Source organism: Molossus molossus, unplaced genomic scaffold (genome assembly GCF_014108415.1).
Source record: "Molossus molossus isolate mMolMol1 unplaced genomic scaffold, mMolMol1.p scaffold_m16_p_10, whole genome shotgun sequence".
Lineage (NCBI taxonomy): Eukaryota > Metazoa > Chordata > Mammalia > Chiroptera > Molossidae > Molossus > Molossus molossus.
In genome coordinates, this window is record NW_023425345.1 from 102964292 (window position 1) to 102984082 (window position 19791).

Below are 19791 nucleotides of genomic sequence, written 5' to 3' on the forward strand. Positions count from 1 at the left end.
TCACAAGCATTTTTATCTGTTGTGAAGGCTCTGTGTCAGTGGAAGAACAGGCGCCTGCAATTACTGAGTGGTTTTTCCTAAAAACGTGGGCAGCCCTCCTTTGCGATATCACGTTGTTCCACTTGAAAAACCTGATTCTTCTTTTTTTTTTTTTTAATCCTCACCTGAGGACATTTTTCCATTTTTTTTATTCAGACAGAGCGGGAGGGAGAGAGAGGAAGAGAGAGAAACATCCACGTGAAAGGGACACATCGAGTGGCTGCCACCCGCACAACCCAACCAGGGCCGGGGACAAACCGCAACCGAAGCACACGCCCTTAGCGGAACCGAACCCAGGTCTCTCTGGACCACAGGCAGACGATCTAACCGCTGAGCCAAACCAGCCAGGGCAAAACACTGATTCTTTGTTTTGAAAAGCCTTAAAAGCTTGGAGAGCCGCCTACGTTTATTTTTGAGGCTCACATTCTTCTCTCCTTTAGTGATGAATCCCACAGCACGACGCTGTGTATTTAGCCGAAGTTCAAGTTTCTAATAACTTCGCCGCTCCAGTTATAAGAACCAGTTCTGGGTTAAGTTTTACGTCAAATGCGCGCGTCTATGACACAGTGGATTCTGGGAGACCAGTCTTTGCCGCAGAGACCTGCAGACCTGCGTGACGCCGGACTTCAATTCCCACAATGCCCAGAAAGAGTCCGCGACGTCTTCCGGGTCATTGTGAGGTGGCCGCCATTTTGCGCGCTAAGGTGTGGCTCGTCGCCTGGAGCTTCAGCAGTGGGTGTTCTGTTCCTCAAGGTTCCTGTTTTGGGGTCGTGTTTGGGCGTTTCTTTCAACGTCTCAGAGACCACGTCCCGTGTCTTTCCAGAAGACGGTTTTATTGGGAGGCGAAGGTCAATGCGGAGCTGTGGGGTAAGGTGAGTAAACACACTTTAAATGTGTGTGTGGGGGGGGTGGTGGTGGTAACGTTTTCATTTTTTCCTTCTAACGTCGGCGATGTGCATGCTTGCCGGCACTTGGTCAGACCCTTCCATTAGCTATGAACGAGTTCTCGGCAGAACCTAAACTTGTTTCCGCTGGAACGAGGAAGCAGTGGCGCGCTTTTGCCCGGCCTCCCGGGAGGCCGTGGGGCGCACTTTGAGTGCAGGCCGCGCTTCGTTACCACGATCCACCGCGTCTCTTCCTGGCACGTTTCCGACGTTTGCAATCAGGAAACGAGGAGCCGAGAGGTGGCTGATTTGCGGCTGTTCCGGGAGTTCGGCGTTCTTGACCCATGTGTCTTCCTCCAGCAGCCTCAGACCTATCGTACCGTTCTCTGTTCACCTTTATGCCCTTTCCTTTTTCTTCGTGTTAGAGGAGCACCAGAGAGCGGGCAGAACGAAGAATGACTGAGCAAAGCAGGCTTTCGATTGTATTATTGAGGGCCCCTCAGAAATGTCAAGGGAAGCAGAGTTTATCTTTGAGATGCACCGACCCTCTGGAAAAGAGGAGCACTTTGATTTGGGGAGTTGCCAGAAGTTCTTCTGAAACAAAGATGACATATTTGCGTCATTTCCAGTGCAGCTGAAGTATTTTTTTTCTTTTAAGTGAGTGCAGAACACCCGTTTCGAAACCACTTTTTCAAACTGGCGGGAATGGAGCTCACAAAGACTGGCGTTTTCCATTTACTTGGCATTTGATAGCTAAGAAGATGTGCTTGTCTGAGGTTAGAGGGCAGGATCCCTTCAATCCTAAGGACATTGTAGTTTTATTTATTTATTTACTTTTATCCTCACCTGAGGACATTTTTCGATATTTTGTTCAGATAGAGTGGGAGGGAGAGAGAGAGAGAAACATCTATGTGAAAGGGACACATGGAGTGGTTGCCACCCACACGACCCAATCAGGGCCGGGGACAAACTGCGACCGAGGTACGTGCCCTTAGCGGAACTGGACCCGGACCCGGGTCTCTCTGGACCGCAGGCTAACGCTCTAACCGCTCAGCCAAACCCGCCAGGGCAGGACATCGTAGTTTTAAATAGAAGACGTTTATGATGCAGTTTATTGCAGCCAGTTTGGATATGTGTCAATTTTGTTGGCAGATTTACTCTCCCTAGTACACAGCTGTGTATCTGTATCATCAAAATGTATATTATTTATTCAACTTTCCAAACTTACTAAGTTTTTTAAGTTCTCTAAATTCAGTAATGTGTTATTTAGATTAAAGGTGAGGCATATCTTTTTTAAAAAACACTTACGTTCCTTCAATGAGACCCCTTTCTTAAATTATGTTATAACGATACTTAAATAGTAAGTGGCTATAAAAGTACAATTTTATAATTTTTGTATTTTGGGAAAATGTTACCATTTAGTATTACAAATTTAAATACCTTTTTCAGTTTTCCTGTTTTCTGAAGTAACTTTTGTTTAGGTTTTTTAAATATTAGCTCTTAATTGTATGATTTTTGTGCTCCTCAGATGCCTTATGGTGAAATTGAAGCTAAATCCTTGGGACATGGGGAAGAACTGACACGTGAACCATGCTATAAAAAATTGAAGTCAACTAAAGAGTCTTTTGTTTTCCCCCATCATGGTAGTTCTAATTTTCACAGAGTCCAAGAGAAAGCTGAAAATGATTGGATCCCTTTGACCATCACTGATGTCAGAGGACAGAGTTCTCCTCAGGAGGACAAAGCCAAAACTAAAAATTTGCTGAAACCTGTGCATGGTGAGATGCCTGCTAATAGACCAGCTGTTAATGAGTCCACTGACTCACAAGTTTTACATGCTGCAAGTCCTCCATTGGTATCCACAGATGATGAGATATATAGCACAAGTAAAGCATTTATAGGACCCATGTACAAACCCACTGAGGAAAAGAAAAGTAATGAAAGGAGTAATCAAGCAGACACTATCAATGGTATAGATGGCAAAGGAAGACGAGAAGAGAAACGGAAATTTAACTGCAAAAATTCAGAGATTGATAATGAATTATTCCAGTTTTACAAAGAAATTGAAGAGCTTGAAAATGAAAAAAATGATTTGGAAGGCAGTTGTCAGGAACCCGAACCTTCTGAGGAACAATTTATTTCATATTATCAGGGCCATAATAATGATTTGATCAAATATGAAGAAGAAAGGAAAAGAGATCTTACTAATGCTCAGTTACATTGTGGTTATCAACAGTACGTGGGGAATGAGCCAGGCAAATATCCTTGTCATGGACAAGTAATACCTACATTTTGTGATGTGTCCTTTACTTCCTTTAGGCCTGAATGGCAATCAGTGCATTCTTTTATAGTACCCCGAGGTCCTCCACTTCCCAGTTCTAACTATCATTTAAATGTACAAAGATTCAGTGCTCTACCAAATCTACCATCAAATACTTTCCATCCTCAAAATTGCTCTCCGATTCAAAATGGATGTTACATAAATAGCCATGTTAATTGGAATTGTTTGCCTTTTGATCGGAACAGTGAATATACTAACTGTAGTGAGAATATCAGTAGTGATATTCCCTATGGAAGTGGCTACACTGTTCAAGATGGATATATGAGTAATGGTTTCTGTGAAACCAGTGAAAGATGCTGGAAAGATTCTTTTATGGACAAGGGTATTACAACAGACAGGTTTATGAACCAACAGTTTCAAGAGGAAAAGTTAAATAAATTGCAGAAGTTACTTATTCTTTTAAGAGGCTTGCCTGGTTCTGGGAAAACAACGTTATCTCGGTAAGTAAAGGCTACCTAGTGAACTTGGTAATTCATTACATGAAAATCGTAGATGATAGTTGTAATCAGTGACAAATGCTTTCATGTTTCTAGTAGAAAATTTTTGTTATTCTTGAGAATGGCATCTGACAGTAAATATTTTAAAAGGATGTTTTCTGATGGAGGAAGGGCGATTTGGCATATCTGTATTAAGAATTTGCTAAGGCCTTTAATAATAGATACACTGTAAAACTGTGACATTGGTGAAAGCAAATGTTATTTGAGAACTGTTCTGGCCTTCACTTTTATGTCATCTATTTAAGAAGACTTGGGCTTGACTCAGTTATTTCACTTTATGACCATGGACAGGTTTTGCTCTCTGTTGATAGAATGAGTAATACCTGAGAAGAAAATGAGATAACCTAAGGAAAGGAATTTTGAGCATGCTTCAAGCACTGTGCCCTGTTCATACCGTTGACTGGCAGAGGGAACCCTTTTTTTTTTTTTTTTTTTTTAATTTAAGGCGTTTAAAGTGAACAAAAGTAGGTTTACAGTTCGTATGGAAAAATAATACAATAATTAATAAATAATACAAAATAAATTTTCTTGTACTCACAACTTGTAAACCTACTTTTGCCCATCCCTGTTTGAATTAATGGAGTTAGAACTGGTGGTGTTTTATCTATGAGAAAACTATTTCAAATTCATGTTTTTGTTTACCTTTTTTTTTTTTTTTAATATTGTTGCACTCGAATACATTTGTGCAGTTGTAAAAAATAATACAAAGAAAGACAATACAAATTTTTTACAGCTTATGTAGGATGATTGATGATTTATGCCAGGTAAATAGAAAAAGAAAATTTATGTGGTATTTCTGGGTGAGGATAAAAAATTCCAAGGAACTATTTTGTAAATGTTTTATATTTACTTGCAAGACAACCTGAACAATCTACACTAAAGTTTCTTTAGAAGAAAGATTGAATTCTTGATATAGACGTTTCAAACTAGATTGTAAGCTATGATCCTTGTAAATGAATGTAAATTTAGGTCTTTGCATTTTGATTCCTCTTTAGTAAAGATGAAATTTCAGCACTTTGGAAATTATAGAAATTAAGAGTGAAGTTGTCACAAACATGGGCATTCTTCTAAATTTAGAATATAATATCAGAGAAAAATATTATTTGAAATTTTGATCAAGGGATCTTCTGATTAGGACAGCTGACTAAGATCCAGAATAAACATAGAAAGAAATTTGGGCTGACATGTTGAAACTGAAGGTGAATAAAGTAGTGGTAATTCATTATAATTTCAGGAAGATAGTTAGAGTGGGAGATGATAAAAGTTATATGTAATATGTGTATTGGATTAGGTACGTATATGTTATAAGAATGGAAGTTATAATAGAAATTACCATTTGTGTCATAATTTGCAATTTACAGAGTATTTTCATATATAAAAATCTTGGGAGATGGGTTGTATTTTTTTCATTTTATAGAAGCAGAGGCTAAAGAATAAATTCAGCTTAAGAGGCTTTGGAGAATTTCCTGAAACTAGTAAAAGGGAACTATAAATGATAGTGTATTTCTTCCCTGCTCCTTCACTTTGGTATCTAATGCATGAGTAGCCCTGTGTGTGACTTGGAGGAGCTTGGTTAAAGAAGCAGGAATATCATTAAGTCAACAATTTTTGAATGAAGTAGGATTGTTTGGGATTCGATACAAAGCTGCATACTCTGGTGAGGAATGGCTTCACATAGGAGTTAGCTTTCAGAATAAGCAATGAAGAAAGCAAAGATTTGGTAGATCAGAGTTGAGCTGATTTGGAGCACTAAACTAAAAGATAGTATTATTTTGTATGGATATATGGTAATGAGTGTAGGGGGTTAGATAAAGTTCAAATTCTTTGGGGAATTACTCAAGCCCTCTTTTTCCTTAATTTAGTCCTTATCTACCTCTCCATCTTCATATCTGTCTGCCCTTGAACTGGTACCTGCCCTCCACTGCTGGAGACATAATACTTGTTAACTCATTGTCCTCAGGACTTGCCTTATTCAAAGGTTCTCTTTAAATGCTTCCTCTTTTCGAGGTTTTGGCTTATCTCAGCCCTCAGTAATCCTTCTGAACTCTCATATTTGCCTTTACTACTCTGCATGTAGCATAAGCTGCACACAATACTTTACCTTTCTATTTATTGATAATTGACTTAAGCCACGTGGTTATAAGTGGCTGAGGCTTAGTTGTTTATCCACAACTTTGTTAACACATTTTAATGAAATCAGCCTAAGATTAAATTCTGACACAAGTATAGACGTGAAATATTTATGAGTTAGCTAAAGTGCCAGCTCTTTATCCACTTAGGCAAACTGACAGCACTTTGATGAAAGGTTCATTTGAGGCAATTTCAGCAATATTCTAGAGGTAGAATTCTGTTACCACTATAGTTGGCAACAGCCAAACATAATCCTCTGACTCAATGGATGGACCCAGAACATTTAGGGATCAAGTGTTGAGTGTCATTCCCAGGGATGTGATCTGTAGATTTTGCTAGCTTCTTAAACGCTATTCATGCAAAGAGGAGGGATGAATCTAAAATATTTTAGCTAACCCACATTTTTTATACTCTACTGATTTCACCAGTGAGAGTATATTTTCATAAACAAGCCACTAATTTCATTATATTAGCAAAGTGTCTGGAGTTGATCAGAGATCAAAGATAATAGAAGCACTTTTCAGAGAGGACAGAAGATGCTACAATGCTGGCTTTGAAGATGAAAGAAGGGATTGTGATTTAAGGTACTTGAGGTGTCCTTTAGAAGATGGAAAGGGCAAGGAAACAGATTCTCCTTTAGGGCCTCCAGGAGGAATGCCAGTCTGCCACACCTTTATTTTAGCTCAGTGAAACTGATTTTGGACAACTGACCTTCAGAACTAAAAAGATAATAAATCTGTATTATTTTAAGCCACTAAGTATGTGGTGATTTGTTACAATAGCATGGGAAATTACTACATTTATCATAGTTTAAAGAGAAATGGGAAGATATCCCACCCCCCTGCTTTGGGGGAGATCTTGATTTAAACTCCAGAGGAAAGATTTGCCTTTCCTTATGTAGATCTTTATTCTTAATTGAATGAGTGTGCAGAGAATAAAGTGGTCTTGGGCTAGGGGTACTAAGCCACTCAATACATAAGGAGGTAAAGGGTTCATGAAGTGTCAGTTTTGCTCCGATTTTTCTGGGAAAATCACTTCTATTTTTAAATGCACATGGATGTGTTTAAGAAAATAATGTACAGTCTTTAGAAATTTAAAAAATGAACCGTGAAAATTAGCTCTCATAGTAGGCCATTTTGGGAATTCCCAAAATAGGGTTGAAAGAACAGGATTGTTTCTTAAGTGAAAAAGTATAAGCACAGCCCTGGCCGGTGTGGCATAGTGGTTGGAGCGTCATCCTGCAGACCAAAGGGTTGCAGGTTCAATCCTCAACCCTGGTCAGAGCCAGTGTGGGAGGCAACCAATTAATGTGTCTCTCTCACCTCAGTGTTTCTTTCTCTCCTCCCTACCCTCCCTCCCTCTCACTCTCTAAAAATCAATGGAGAAAGTATCCTCGGGTGAGGATTAAAAAAAAGTATAAGCACATAGTGCATCAGTTATCTATGGCTTTGTAACAAATTACCCTAAAACTGAGTTGTGAAAGCAACAAACATTTATTGTCAAGTCCTTTTTTTTTTTTGGTACGTGCCCCTAGCGGGAACGGAACCCGGGACTCTGGTCCGCAGGCCAGCGCTCCAACCACTGAGCCAAACCGGCCAGGGCCATTTATTGTCTCACAGTTTCTGAAGGACAGAAATCAGGGTGGCTCTGGTTCAAGGTCTCTAACATGCTGTGGTCAAGATGTTGTGTTCTGACCTGAAAGGCTTGTCTTAGGGAAGATCTGCTTGGAAGGTCTGTGATGAAGTTGTTGACAAGACTCAGTTCCTTTTTGGATTGAGGCAATAGACGGGAGTCTCCCTCAGTTCTTTGCTACTTGCACCTCTCTCCATTCACAAGTTGATGAGAGAAAGTGAGCCAGCCCTGAGCCCAAAACAGAAGCTACTGTTTTTCAGTAACCTAATCTTGGAATCAACATTTCATCACCTCTGCCATGTTCTATTAGAAGCTGTAGCCTCTGACTGCAACCCACACTCAAGGAGGGGATTATACAAGGATGTGAATACCAGGAGTTGGGGACCATTGTGAGCCAAATGGTTTTGGCTCTCCTACTACTATTTATGTAACTCTGGTGGCCTGGATTTCTGAAATTACTTTCTTTTCTAATTTGTTTAATATCAAATTACCAAGGTGATTGTGATAATTAAATGAGATTTTTTATTAGATACTTGATTTTTTTTCAGAGTTCTAAATTTTGACGTTCTGAGAATCCATTTTAGTATCTGACTTGTAAGAATTTAAATAATTTATTTTTTGTTCAAGTGGTTGGTATGACATCAGATATATTTGGATTGATATAAGCATTTTTAAAATATAAGTTCTCAAAATAAAGCCTCATGGTTTGAGATAATTCAGGGAGGAAAAAGTCTCTCCAAGCTAAACATTTGTTACAATTATGATTTATTTATATATTAAAGATGTTCTTCATAAAGTTATATTCATTTTTAATGTTGACTTTGTTAATGATGTAAATTAATTTACTCTCCCCCACCACCCTTTTTTTTTTTTTTTTTTTAATTTGAGTGAGGTTAAACATTTCTTAGACACAGAAGCCACTGTGCTCTTGTAGTATAATATTATTAACATCTGAAAATTTACCTGCTAATCAAGTTATAGAACAGGAAAAAAAAAAAGTGAAACAGGGTATCTACGTAGAGATGGTTTTGGTCTTCTGATACTGTTAAATATAATTAGATATTGTATGGTTCAGATTTTTTTTTAGAAGATTGAGCTTTGGATATAAATACTAATACAGCATTTATATGTTCTAGGTTATCTGTATAAGCAAATAAGATACAGTAGATGGAAATATTTTGGAAAGATTACGGCTGCTTAAAATGAAATCCAGCCTGGCTGGTGTGGCTCACTTGGTTGAGCATTGTCCCATGTACCTAGAAGTCCCCAGTTCGATTTCTGGTCAGGACACATGCCTGAGTTGCTGCCTGGATCCCCAATACAAGGCATGCAGGAGGCAGCTGATCTGTTTCTCTCTCATTGATGTTTTTCTCTCTCTCCCTTTCCCTTCCTCTCTCTCTAAAGTCAATAAAAACATATTTATTTATTTTTTTAATCCTCACCTGAGGATATTTTTCCATTTTTCTTCATATAGAGTGGGAGGAAGGGAGAGAGACACACACACATCAATGCAAGAGAAGCACATCAGCTGGTTGCCTCCTGCATGACCCCGATCAGAGCCCAGGGAGGAACCGCAACCAAGGTACGTGCCCTTGACCAGAATCAAACCCGTGACTCATTGGTCTGCGGGCTGACGCTATAACCACTGAACCAAACTGGACAGGGCAAAACATATTTTAGAAATGAAAAGGAAATCCAATATCAGTTTCCCAAACAAATTCAAAAAATTTACTTTCATTTGGTTTGTTTGAAGTAGTTTATAATTCTGAGTGAAAATGCATATTTAAAAAGTATTTCAATGTATGCAATTCTATTTTTATAAAATATATACGATTTTATTGTACTGAGGAAAGGGGTTTATTGTAGTTGTTGAAATCCTTTTACTATTTTTTATGAGAAAGTACATATTCTTGAATCATCTCAGGACAATATTCTTATACTCTCAATCTCTTCTCCCACCCTCTACTCCTCTCCTCCTGTCAGAAAATTATAGAACCATAACCAGTTGCCTAATGGTTAAGAGAGAGGATAAAAATAACGAAATACTATTGTTATTGGTGGATCCAAATCATTCCCCTTTCTCAGCAGTACCTGTCTCTCTTGAATCACTAGTTATGGAAATTCTTTGACACTCTTGAATGCTTGTTAATTTCTCTACTTAGAAATTTAAGATAATCATATTGTGAGAATAAAGCTTGCTTGCCATTGACTTGTTTTGAGAGTGTTCTTTATTTAGTGTTGTTATTTCATTTAGTAATTTAATCTCTTAAAAATCTGAAGTTTGATTATACTGTGGAGGATCACCAGTTGTTTTATAACCTTAAGTTTCAAGCTATTTCTGATTCCTACTTGTTAGTTTTGTGTTTGTACTTTGTGGAAATGAATTTATCAAAGCTGTCTTGGGTTAAATATTTTTCCATAGATGAATTGCTTGCTTAGGCTTACTTTCCTTTTAGGTTACCTGCTGCATTAAATGTAGGCAATTTTAGACACCAAATACAATTCATTAAAGTTTAAACATGGATAGTAGTTGACATAATTTTGGGATTGGTTGACTGTTTTTTAAAGTTTTAATAGAAATGCCGCTTTAAAAATGTTTTTGCTACTAACTATATATAATTATGTAGATATAAGTGTGATGTGATATTTGAAATCTGAAAGCTTTTTACGGTTCAGCTCCTCTGCTATTCTGTTTGCAATATACTTATAGGTATGTACCCAAAATTCATTTAATCTTTCCTGTGTGGCTTATTTCTGATGGCTATAGATTTTATAAATGGCATTTTATGATTTCTTTTATTAACAGAATTCTGCTTGGGCAGAGTCGTGATGGCATTGTGTTCAGCACTGATGACTATTTTCACCATCAAGATGGGTACAGGTATAATGTTAATCAACTTGGTGATGCCCATGACTGGAACCAGAACAGAGGTTTGTTTTGGGCCAGGTCTCCTGGGATAGAATATTTGACTAGGAGTCAGAAGACCTGGACTTTTTATTCTTGACTTGAATTTAACCAGCTGAATGACTTTCATAAGCTGTTTGAACAGCTTTGAAACTCAGATTTTTTCACATATTAGAAGCAGTGATACTTGCAAGGTTGTTGTGAAAAATCAGAGAATTTAGATAGAATATTTTGTAAACTGTTAAGTAGTGTACCAGTATAAACTGATAAAATAGAGGGGTGGGATATTTTGGTAGGCTTTATTTTATATCTCTTGAATAAATTCAGAGAACTCTGATACTATAGTTATGTATTCCCAAAAGTTATTTCCCTAAGAATGTTAATATTTTCTAGGGCTTAATACAATGCCTGTGAATATTAAAATTTTTCTCATGATATTAACTCCATGAAAAATCTATTTAATACATTTTTTAGAGGCACATGGGTCAAATTTTTCTTTTCTTTTTTCCACCTTGGAATAGTGGTTCTTAATCTTGGCTGCACATTTGGATTACTTGGGGACCTTTTTTAAAAAAAGTATGTCTGGCCCTTGTCCTGGGTTGCTCATTTGGTTGGAGTGTCACCCCATACATCAAAAAGTTGCGGGTTTGGCTCAGCGGTTAGAGCATCGGCCTGCGGTCCAGAGACACCTGGGTTCGGTTCCCACTAAGGGCACATACCTCGGTTGCAGTTTGGCCCTGGCCCTGGTTGGTTGTGCTGGTGGCAGCCACTCGAAGTGTCCCTTTCACGTCGATGTTTCTCTTTCTCTCTTCCTCCCTTCCCCTCCCACTCAGTCTGAACAAAAAAATGTCCTCAGGTGAGGATAAGAAGAAAAAAATGTGTGGGTTTGATTCCTGGTCAGGGCATATACCTAGGTTGTGGGTTAGATTCCCGGGTGGTGGGAATGCCTGTTGTAGGCGATCAATAGGTGCTTCTCTTAATCTCCCCACCCCCACCCTTCCCTCCCATCTCTCCACCACCACCCCCCCCCCCCCCCCCGAAAAAACAACAACACCACATACCTATGCCTGAGTTGGCCCCAGAGATTCTGGTTTAGTTGGTCTGGAGTAGATCCAAGCATTGGTATTTTTTTAAAAGTTACCCAGATATTCTCATGTTGCAGTCAGATTGAAAACTTGATCTAGAACTATGTAAGTATAACTTAATTTATTTTTTAATTGATGATTAGGCAAATTAATTTTACTAAGAAAAAATTTAAACCTAGAGTCAAGAGATTACAATGAACCCCATATACCCATCACTCGGAATTATCAATTACCAAGATTTTGCCATATTAGCTTTATTCTTTTTGTTTTCACTCCTCCCCTTTTCTAATGACTGAAGTATTTTTAAACAATTCTAGACATTATATTTTATGCATTTCAAATTAAGCACCTTCTTGCTTAATATGTTATTTAGCTACAGTGCCATCATTACACTGGAAAAAAGATTTCCTTGACACCATGTAACACCCAATCTATAATCGAATTTCCCCTACTGTCTTACTGTTTGTTTACAGTTGTTTTGTTTGAATCAGGATCTGAACAAGGTTCTTACAGTACATTTGGTTTTATGTTTCTTTTAATTGTTAATCCGTAGCAATTTCCCCTCTTTTCATTCTCATACCATTAACTTGTTCATGAAACTTATCTTTTTGTCCTATGTAATTGCCTATATCCTAGAGCTGTCTATTTGCTTCCGTGTCAACGTAAGAAATGTCAAACAAAGAATTTTTATGAGTTTATTTGAGCCAAACTGATTATAGTTGTTGGGAAGCAGGGTCTTAACAGATTGAGAAAATGCTCTGGAAAGTAGCAGACTTACCACTTATTTTATACATCATAATCAAAGGGGAAGATGTAGGGGGTTACATGAAATCCATTAGTGATAGGTTAGGGAGGTGGGATAAAGCAGAGTGGGGAAAACCAATAGACATACACTTCTTTTACATTGGTAGGTATAGGATAGTTAACAGTTAACATTTATAGCACATAGAGATGGTATGTGGGAGAACATGATAACAAAATGGGGTTCTGTGGTCTTGTGCTCTGGTGGGAGATTGTGCCCTGAGGGGTCTGGAAAAGGGGGATTACTCTGACATCTCAAAGGCATGTTATGGTATATGCAAAAGGACAATAGTCAGGCTCAGTTAAGGTAAAGATTGATCTTTGTCAAGAAGATACCAGCCTAGGACATGACTACCCACCATGATTTGCTTTTAGTTTGGAAGTTTTAATTTCAGACCATCCTAAGTGGTTACTTTAGGTCTCTTAGTTTGTAAAGCCACCATGCAGGCCTCCCCTGGGCTTGTTAGGTTTAGTTTGTGGCCCCTTTTTCATCCGCAATTCTATAACCATTTAACTTGTTCCTCTTTCTTCTGTGTTGCCTTGAATGGAAATTAGCTCTAGACTGGAGGATTTATTAGGTTCAACTTTTTTCGCAGGGAATAAGCAAGGTCTGGTTATTCCATTTTTAGTGATGCTAAGAATGATCAGTAGCTTCATAGGGACAGCCTGTTCCCTCCCTATCAGCCTTATATCTGATGGTTTTATTCAACAATGAAATGTTTCCTGAATCAGCTCTTTCATTAAGGGTTGCAAATGGTGATTTTTCTAGGTCTACTGTTCTTCAGTTTTTAGTAGCTAGAATTCTGTAATGAGAACTTATGTCAACCAGGACTAGCAACTAGGGTCACCCTAAAGTACAGTGTGTGCAGGAAAAACAGGATAAATGCTTTTCTTTTTGTCAATTTTCAGAGTAAGAAATTTCAGGGAGGATCTTTTGAGGGAAAGTTTCACTCTGTTGCAGTCCATGGTTTCACAAAAAAGTTTAAATGTCACACAAGTTTGATTGTAAGACTAGCATTTCCTAGTATTGGTTCTGTGACATTTTAGGATTTCTCCAAATATATTAGAGTGGCATGAAAATACTAGTTTTTTTTATATTTCTAAAAAAAATGTCAAAGGAGATTATTGCCCAAATAAAATAATGTTGATATTGTAATTACCAAAAATGTTTGCTGTTACTAGCCTAAAGTTATGAGAATAGGAGTAGGTGATAAGTAGAATGAAGAAAGCAATAGGCAGGGCCAGTATACCTTCGGTGGACTGGGAATCTTGTTTGTGCGACATTTTTTTTCTTTGCTAAACTAGTCTAGAATTTTCATGCCATGTGAATTATACTGCTGAACAAAACAATGGTTTCTAAACAATTTCTACCTTTTGCAGATAATGATAACTAGCAATTATTAGACATTTTGAAATTAAAGCATGCCATATTTAGGGCAGAATTTCTCTTTTCAACAAATATTTATTGCATACTTTATTATTATGTTTTTATTGATTTTTTTTGGAGAGAGAGAAAAACATTGATCGGTTGCCTCCTGCCTCCTACTGGGGGATCAAGCCCGCAACCTGTTTGAATTATAAAGCCCAAGAAAACTTCTGTATCGTTGCCTTTTGCCTCAGCCTTTTAAATTTTATTATGAATTTTTAATTATATTTCTTGCCTGTTTATACCTATGGGGTACACATTCCTGTCATAACAGTGGCTCACTGTGGCAGTGACTCTCACCTCATGGGGAAAGAGATGGTGTAAGTATAGGGAGACATAGTTTTTAAAAGTTCCATTCTATCTCATCTCCCAGTTTGAGAGTCATAGTCCTAAGAAATACAAGTTTTACTGGGTAGAGTAATCTTGGTTGTAGGTCGTTGCTTTTCATTACTGTAAAAATTTCTTGCCACTCCCTTCAGGCCTGCAGAATTTTTGTTCAGAGATCGGGACAATATTATGGGAACTCCCTTGTAGGTAACTAACTGCTTTTCTCTTGCTCCTTTTAAGATTCTAACTTTGTCTTTAACCTTTTACATTTTAATTATTATGTGTCTTGGTGTGTGCCTCTGTGGGTTCATCTTGTTTGGGACTCTCTGCACTTCCTGGACTTGAATCTAAAAAATAAAATAAATGAACAAGCAGAACAGAAGTAGACTGATAGGTACAGAGAACATTTTGAACTGTTGCCAGATGAGAGGGAAGTTGGGGGGATGGGTGAGAAAGGTGAAGGGATTAAGATGTACAAATTGGTTGTTATAGAATAATCATGGTGCTCTAAAATACAGCATAGGGGTTATAGTCAATAATATTCTAATAACTATGTCTGGTATCAGATGGATACAAGATTTATCAAGATGAAATAACCGCAAAGTCAGTTGAACTGTGGTATTTAGCTAGTTGGTATATAAAATTTTCCCAGTAAGTAATGATAAATCCATAGCATTTTTTAAAACATAAATCTTATTTCAGAAGCATTATTTGTGCCCTGGCCAGGTAGCTCAGTTGGTTAGAGCATCATCCCGATACACAAAAAGCATTATTTGTAATTTTAAAACGCTGGAAAATACAGGTACACATAAAATGGCAAATATTCTCATCATCTACAGATGACTGTTTTTGATATTTTAGTAACTTTTCTCAGCTTGTTACTTTTTGACCAAAGTAAGATCATACTTACATATTGTATTGCAGCTTGCCATTTTCAGTTAACAAATCTTTATCTTTCCATGTCAATAAAAGTTTACCTCTTTCATACTCAGACCATATTCAAATGTAATTTATTCTTGTATTTCTTATAAATGAAAGTTAGCTCTAAGACTAAACTCTTCATTACCTGTAAGTGCAACAAAATGTTTTCCCCAAAATGTCCTTTACAGTTAGTCAAAATCGGGATTGGTCTGAAGAAGACACATGGCGTGTGGTTATGTCTCCTGATTCTCTTTTAATTTAGCGGAGTCCTTTTTTTCCATGGTACTGACTCAAGATATTGTATAGCTTTGGTTTTCAGTACAGAGATACAGAAAATTTCTTAGTAATGAAAGTTTAAATTTTATTTGTGTATTTTAACCTAATAGTTCTTTGGTTTTTTAAATTCATTTTTTATTTCAGCTAAACAAGCTATCAATCAGGGGAGATCTCCAGTTATAATAGACAACACTAATACACAAGCTTGGGAAATGAAACCGTATGTGGAAATGGTAAATATGAGATATGAGGGAGTTTTTTTATTTTATTCTTGTCAGTTTTTAAAAAAATATTCTGGAATTTTGGTTACTTTGATCTTTATTATTAAAACATTGTCCTTGTTTTCTAAAGAGTTATGTTTACTTAATTTTTAAAATGTGGGGATGGTGCTTATTAGGGAATATGCTTATCTTGTTAGTTTTGCCTGGACTCGAGGACAATAATTGGAATTTGACAGCCAGTTAAGTGGTCTTAAATTTTTTGTAAAACGTGTTATTTTAAAAGTAAAGTTTTTCTTGGTGGAGCGAATTTAGAAGTATTGTCTAAATGAAATTTATGTCTGTCTTCTTTTTACTTTAAGAAGTATTCTCTGGGTTTGTGTTTTCTTCCTTTCCTCTGTGTAGGCCATAGGAAAAGGATACAGAGTAGAGTTTCATGAACCTGAAACTTGGTGGAAATTTGATCCTGAAGAATTAGAAAAGTAAGACACTCAAATTTATTTTGAATATTTTTCTTTTTTCTTTCTTTTCCCCTTTACATGCTCAGTGTCTTTACTAGCTTTGCTTGTCATGTCTTTGCTGCTTATGATTAGGGACCATTACTTCTTACTTTCTGTTAGGAGGAACATTGACTTTAATTCATTGTTTTTGAGGCACCTTGCTTGTTAAATTATATTAATTTTTGTTGTTGTTGTTAAGTGTACTTACGGGAAAAATTGAGGCTTTTCCCTTTGGTTTTTAGCAAGGTCACTTCTCTGCATATCCCTTCCAACTTCATCACCTTCCCATTTTAGGTCTCATCACTTTTTTACCTGGTGCTTTCAAATCTTGCTCCCTCTTTTCCATCTTTACTACTATTGCTCCATAATCCTGTAACCAAGGTCCTTGGAATCACTGTGTTTTGGAATTCAGATTTTGTTTTGGATGTTAGAAAGGTAATACAGTGCATGTACCTAATCAAAACACCCCCTAGCAAGAGTTTGTACAGCTCGTCATAATCCAATATCTTACTATTTCTGAGGCAAATCATGACTAAGTAGTCTAAGTAGATGGAAAAGACTCTACATAATCTGTTGTCAGATCGAGTAGATCATGCTGCCAAATGAGCACAGGTTTGGTTAGATTTTGCTGCCATATGAGTCAACAGAAAGCTGAGTTTTCAGAGCATTTTAGGTTTCGGAATTTGTGGTGAGTGATTGTGGATTTCTATTACTTTTAACTCTGCTCTTCTGTTTGTGTTGACCTTTATATCCCTTTCTCCTCACAGCACTGTTTTTCCTAACTATGACTTTTTTTCCTTCACTTTCACTCACCCTCCCCCCCTTTTGGTAACAGCTTTTTGAGATATGACTCATATACTTTATTTATTTATTTAATATTTATTTTTTATTGATTTTAAAGAGAGAGGAAGGGATAGGGAGAGAGACGATGAGAACATCAATTGGCCCCCACTGGGGATTGGGCCCACAACGTGGGCACATGTCCCAACCGGGAATCCAACCAGCGACCTCCTGGTGCATGTGTCAACAATCAACCACTGAGCCACATTGGCTGGGCTAATTCACATACTTTATTTATTTATTTTATCCTCACCCGAGGACATTTTCCCATATTTTGTTCAGATAGAGTGGGAGGGAGGGAGGGAGAGAGAGAAAAACATTGACGTGAAAGGGACACATCCAGTGGCTGCCACCTGCACAACCCAACCAGGGCCGGGGACAAACCGCAACCGAGGCACAAGCCCCTAGCGGGAACCACAGGCCGACGCTCTGGCCGGTGTGGGTCAGTGGTTAGAGTGTTGGCCTGCACACTGAATGGTCTTGAGTTCAATTACCAGTCAAAGGCACATAACCTAGGTTGCAGTTTTGATCTCCCACCCCGGTCTGGGCAGGTGCAAGAAGCAATGAATCGATGATGCATCTCTCTCATTAATATTTCTCTCTCTCTTTTTCTCCATCCCTCCCTTCCTCTCCCCCTACCGCATTCTGTCTGCTCTCTAAAAAATCAGTGGGAAAAAATATCCGTGGATGAGGATTAACAACAACAAAAAAAGTGTCCAGTTCAGTGGATTTCAGTATGTTCAGAGAGTTGTGCAACCATCACACCCCCCACCTTTTTTTTTTCTTTAAACCATTTGTATTTCTCCCATCTCAGTTTGCCCTTTTAACAGCTTAAAGTGTTATTCTGTGTGGTTTCCAACTAATTCTTTCCCCCTTGTCTTTCATTTCTTTGGTTACTTTACTTTCCCTTTCTGATTTGTATGCATTGTGTTCATATGTGAATAGATAAACCGATAGATTTACTAATATCTGGTATTATTTATCTGTTCTATATGTATAGCACCTCAGGTAGAAGAGACAGAAGTTTAAATACTAACGATATTTGGGTTATGATGAACAAATAAACTGATGAAATACAATTAGACTTTGTTTACATATGGGGGACTGTTGAAATTTATTATAATTCTTACTGTAAATTGACTTTACAAACTAAAATCAATTTAACTCATGTCCAGTATTGCTTTTTGTATGGAATTGAATCAACCATCAAATTTGGCATTTTGTGGAGTTAGTCTTATCTTGCCAGTTTTCAACCTGCGATCTCTTTTTTGGTCTTCTATCTTCTCTCTCTCTTTTGCTTTCTCTTTTTATCTTGAACATAAGCATCAATAGTTTTGAAAAGTAAATGTTTCTTCTGTGTCCTTTTCTGGGGAAAATGAATTATCAAATCTAGAACTATAACATTAAATGTATAATATATTCCTGTGTGTTTTACCATGTCCAGGTCAAGTTACGGAAAATGACAAGGGTAAAATAAATTGTAAAAAGTTCTTTGAGGATCAAAAATAATTTTTAAACCACTTTTTGTTTTCATAAGTAAAGTCACAGAAAAGTACATAAAATACAAACATACAGCTTAACAAATTGCTTATAAGACAGATACTCATTTAACTATTACCCATGTCATGAGAACTTTTCCCAGTAATGATTACTTGGTAATGACTTCCTTGTTTTTCTTTTAAATATCCTTTTTTCCCCCTAAAACATCTTTTGCTATAACACCATAATTTAATTTTGTTTTTTTTTCAAACTTGATATAAATAGAATTACATAGTATGTATTTATATGTTCAGTTTCTTTCACTTCATAATGTTTGTGAGATATATTCAAATTGTATCTCTAATATTTTGTGTTGATAATGTTTTTTAAATGCAATAGAATGTGTTCTAAAATAAGTTTTTAAAAGCGTTAAATATTTGATACTGATTTTTGTAATTCCTACAAGTTCACTCAATTCTATAATTCTCAAAACTGACATAATCTTTGATTTTGTTATTTAAAAAAGAAGGGAGATAAACACAGTGGTTCAATGAATCAGTAGTTATTACTGTGTAAGGAAGATATACTCAGATAACATTTTGCTCTGATTTTTGGTATAAAATGTTAGTAAATGAGATGTAATCTCTAATATTTATTTGCAAAATATAATTTAGAGTCTGTACTCTTTCTCTAAAACAACATACTCTCTAAGTCTGTAAGTTCTTTCAAAAGAATTAAAATCCTTTTCTTTTTTGTTAGGAGGAATAAACATGGTGTGTCTCGAAAGAAGATCGCTCAGATGTTGGATCGTTATGAATATCAAATGTCCATCTCTATTGTAATGAATTCAGTGGAACCAGTGCACAAAAGCACACAAAGACTTCCTCCTTCAGAGGAGAGACAGAGGTGGGAAGGCTCTCTAGACTCACACAATCAAGTCTATATCACATATAGTCATTAAGGTGGCTATTTTCAGCTAACACATTTGTTGCTTGCCTTTGAAAAAAATTAGTGAGCCTTTCTTGAAGTTTAAATGGTTTTAAATAAATTTTTAAAAAGACTACATTGCCTCATAGGGTATGTTCCCAGCAGATGGCTAAATTCTAAAGTGTAAATAAAAATTACGTAAAATTGTACTTTAAATGTTTTTATAATCTTTTGTAATACCTTTGGTTATTATGAAGACACCTGAGTGGTTAAAAACTAGAATGTTTTCTGTAATTGAATTTTAAACTAATTTTATCTGTTTTGTAGATAGTGTTGAACAGGTTTATAGTTCATACTGAAAACTAACTTTTTATAAAACTTTAGTATTTTTTCTTAAGTACCTTAAATATACAAGTAATACTTGTTGTAGACAAGTTCATCTGTGTCACAAAAATATTTCCAAGCTACAATTAGCATATCACTTAGTTAAAACAGAATTCTTCATCAAATGCCATACAGTAGGTGTATGAGTCACCTGGGGAATTTTCTCCATAATGTACATA

At 36.8% G+C, this 19791-nt stretch overlaps 1 protein-coding gene across 11 annotated transcripts in view; it reads left to right on the forward strand.

Annotated features, from left to right (window-relative positions):
- The first annotated feature begins 742 nt into the window (after positions 1 to 742).
- The window catches only part of N4BP2L2 (NEDD4 binding protein 2 like 2), an 83165-nt gene continuing 64116 nt past the window's right edge, over positions 743 to 19791 (forward strand). For 5 of the 11 annotated variants that reach the window (XM_036251172.1, XM_036251169.1, XM_036251171.1 and 2 more), the window contains exons 1-6: positions 2452 to 3704; positions 10330 to 10454; positions 14220 to 14270; positions 15409 to 15497; positions 15888 to 15964; positions 19061 to 19207. In XM_036251172.1, the coding sequence (XP_036107065.1) occupies positions 2452 to 3704; positions 10330 to 10454; positions 14220 to 14270; positions 15409 to 15497; positions 15888 to 15964; positions 19061 to 19207 (1742 nt within the window). Of the gene's footprint in view, positions 907 to 2451; positions 3705 to 10329; positions 10455 to 14219; positions 14275 to 15408; positions 15498 to 15887; positions 15965 to 19060; positions 19706 to 19791 lie in introns of those variants that run through there. The other 6 variants (XR_004958293.1, XR_004958292.1, XM_036251174.1 and 3 more) reach the window with 6 other exon arrangements.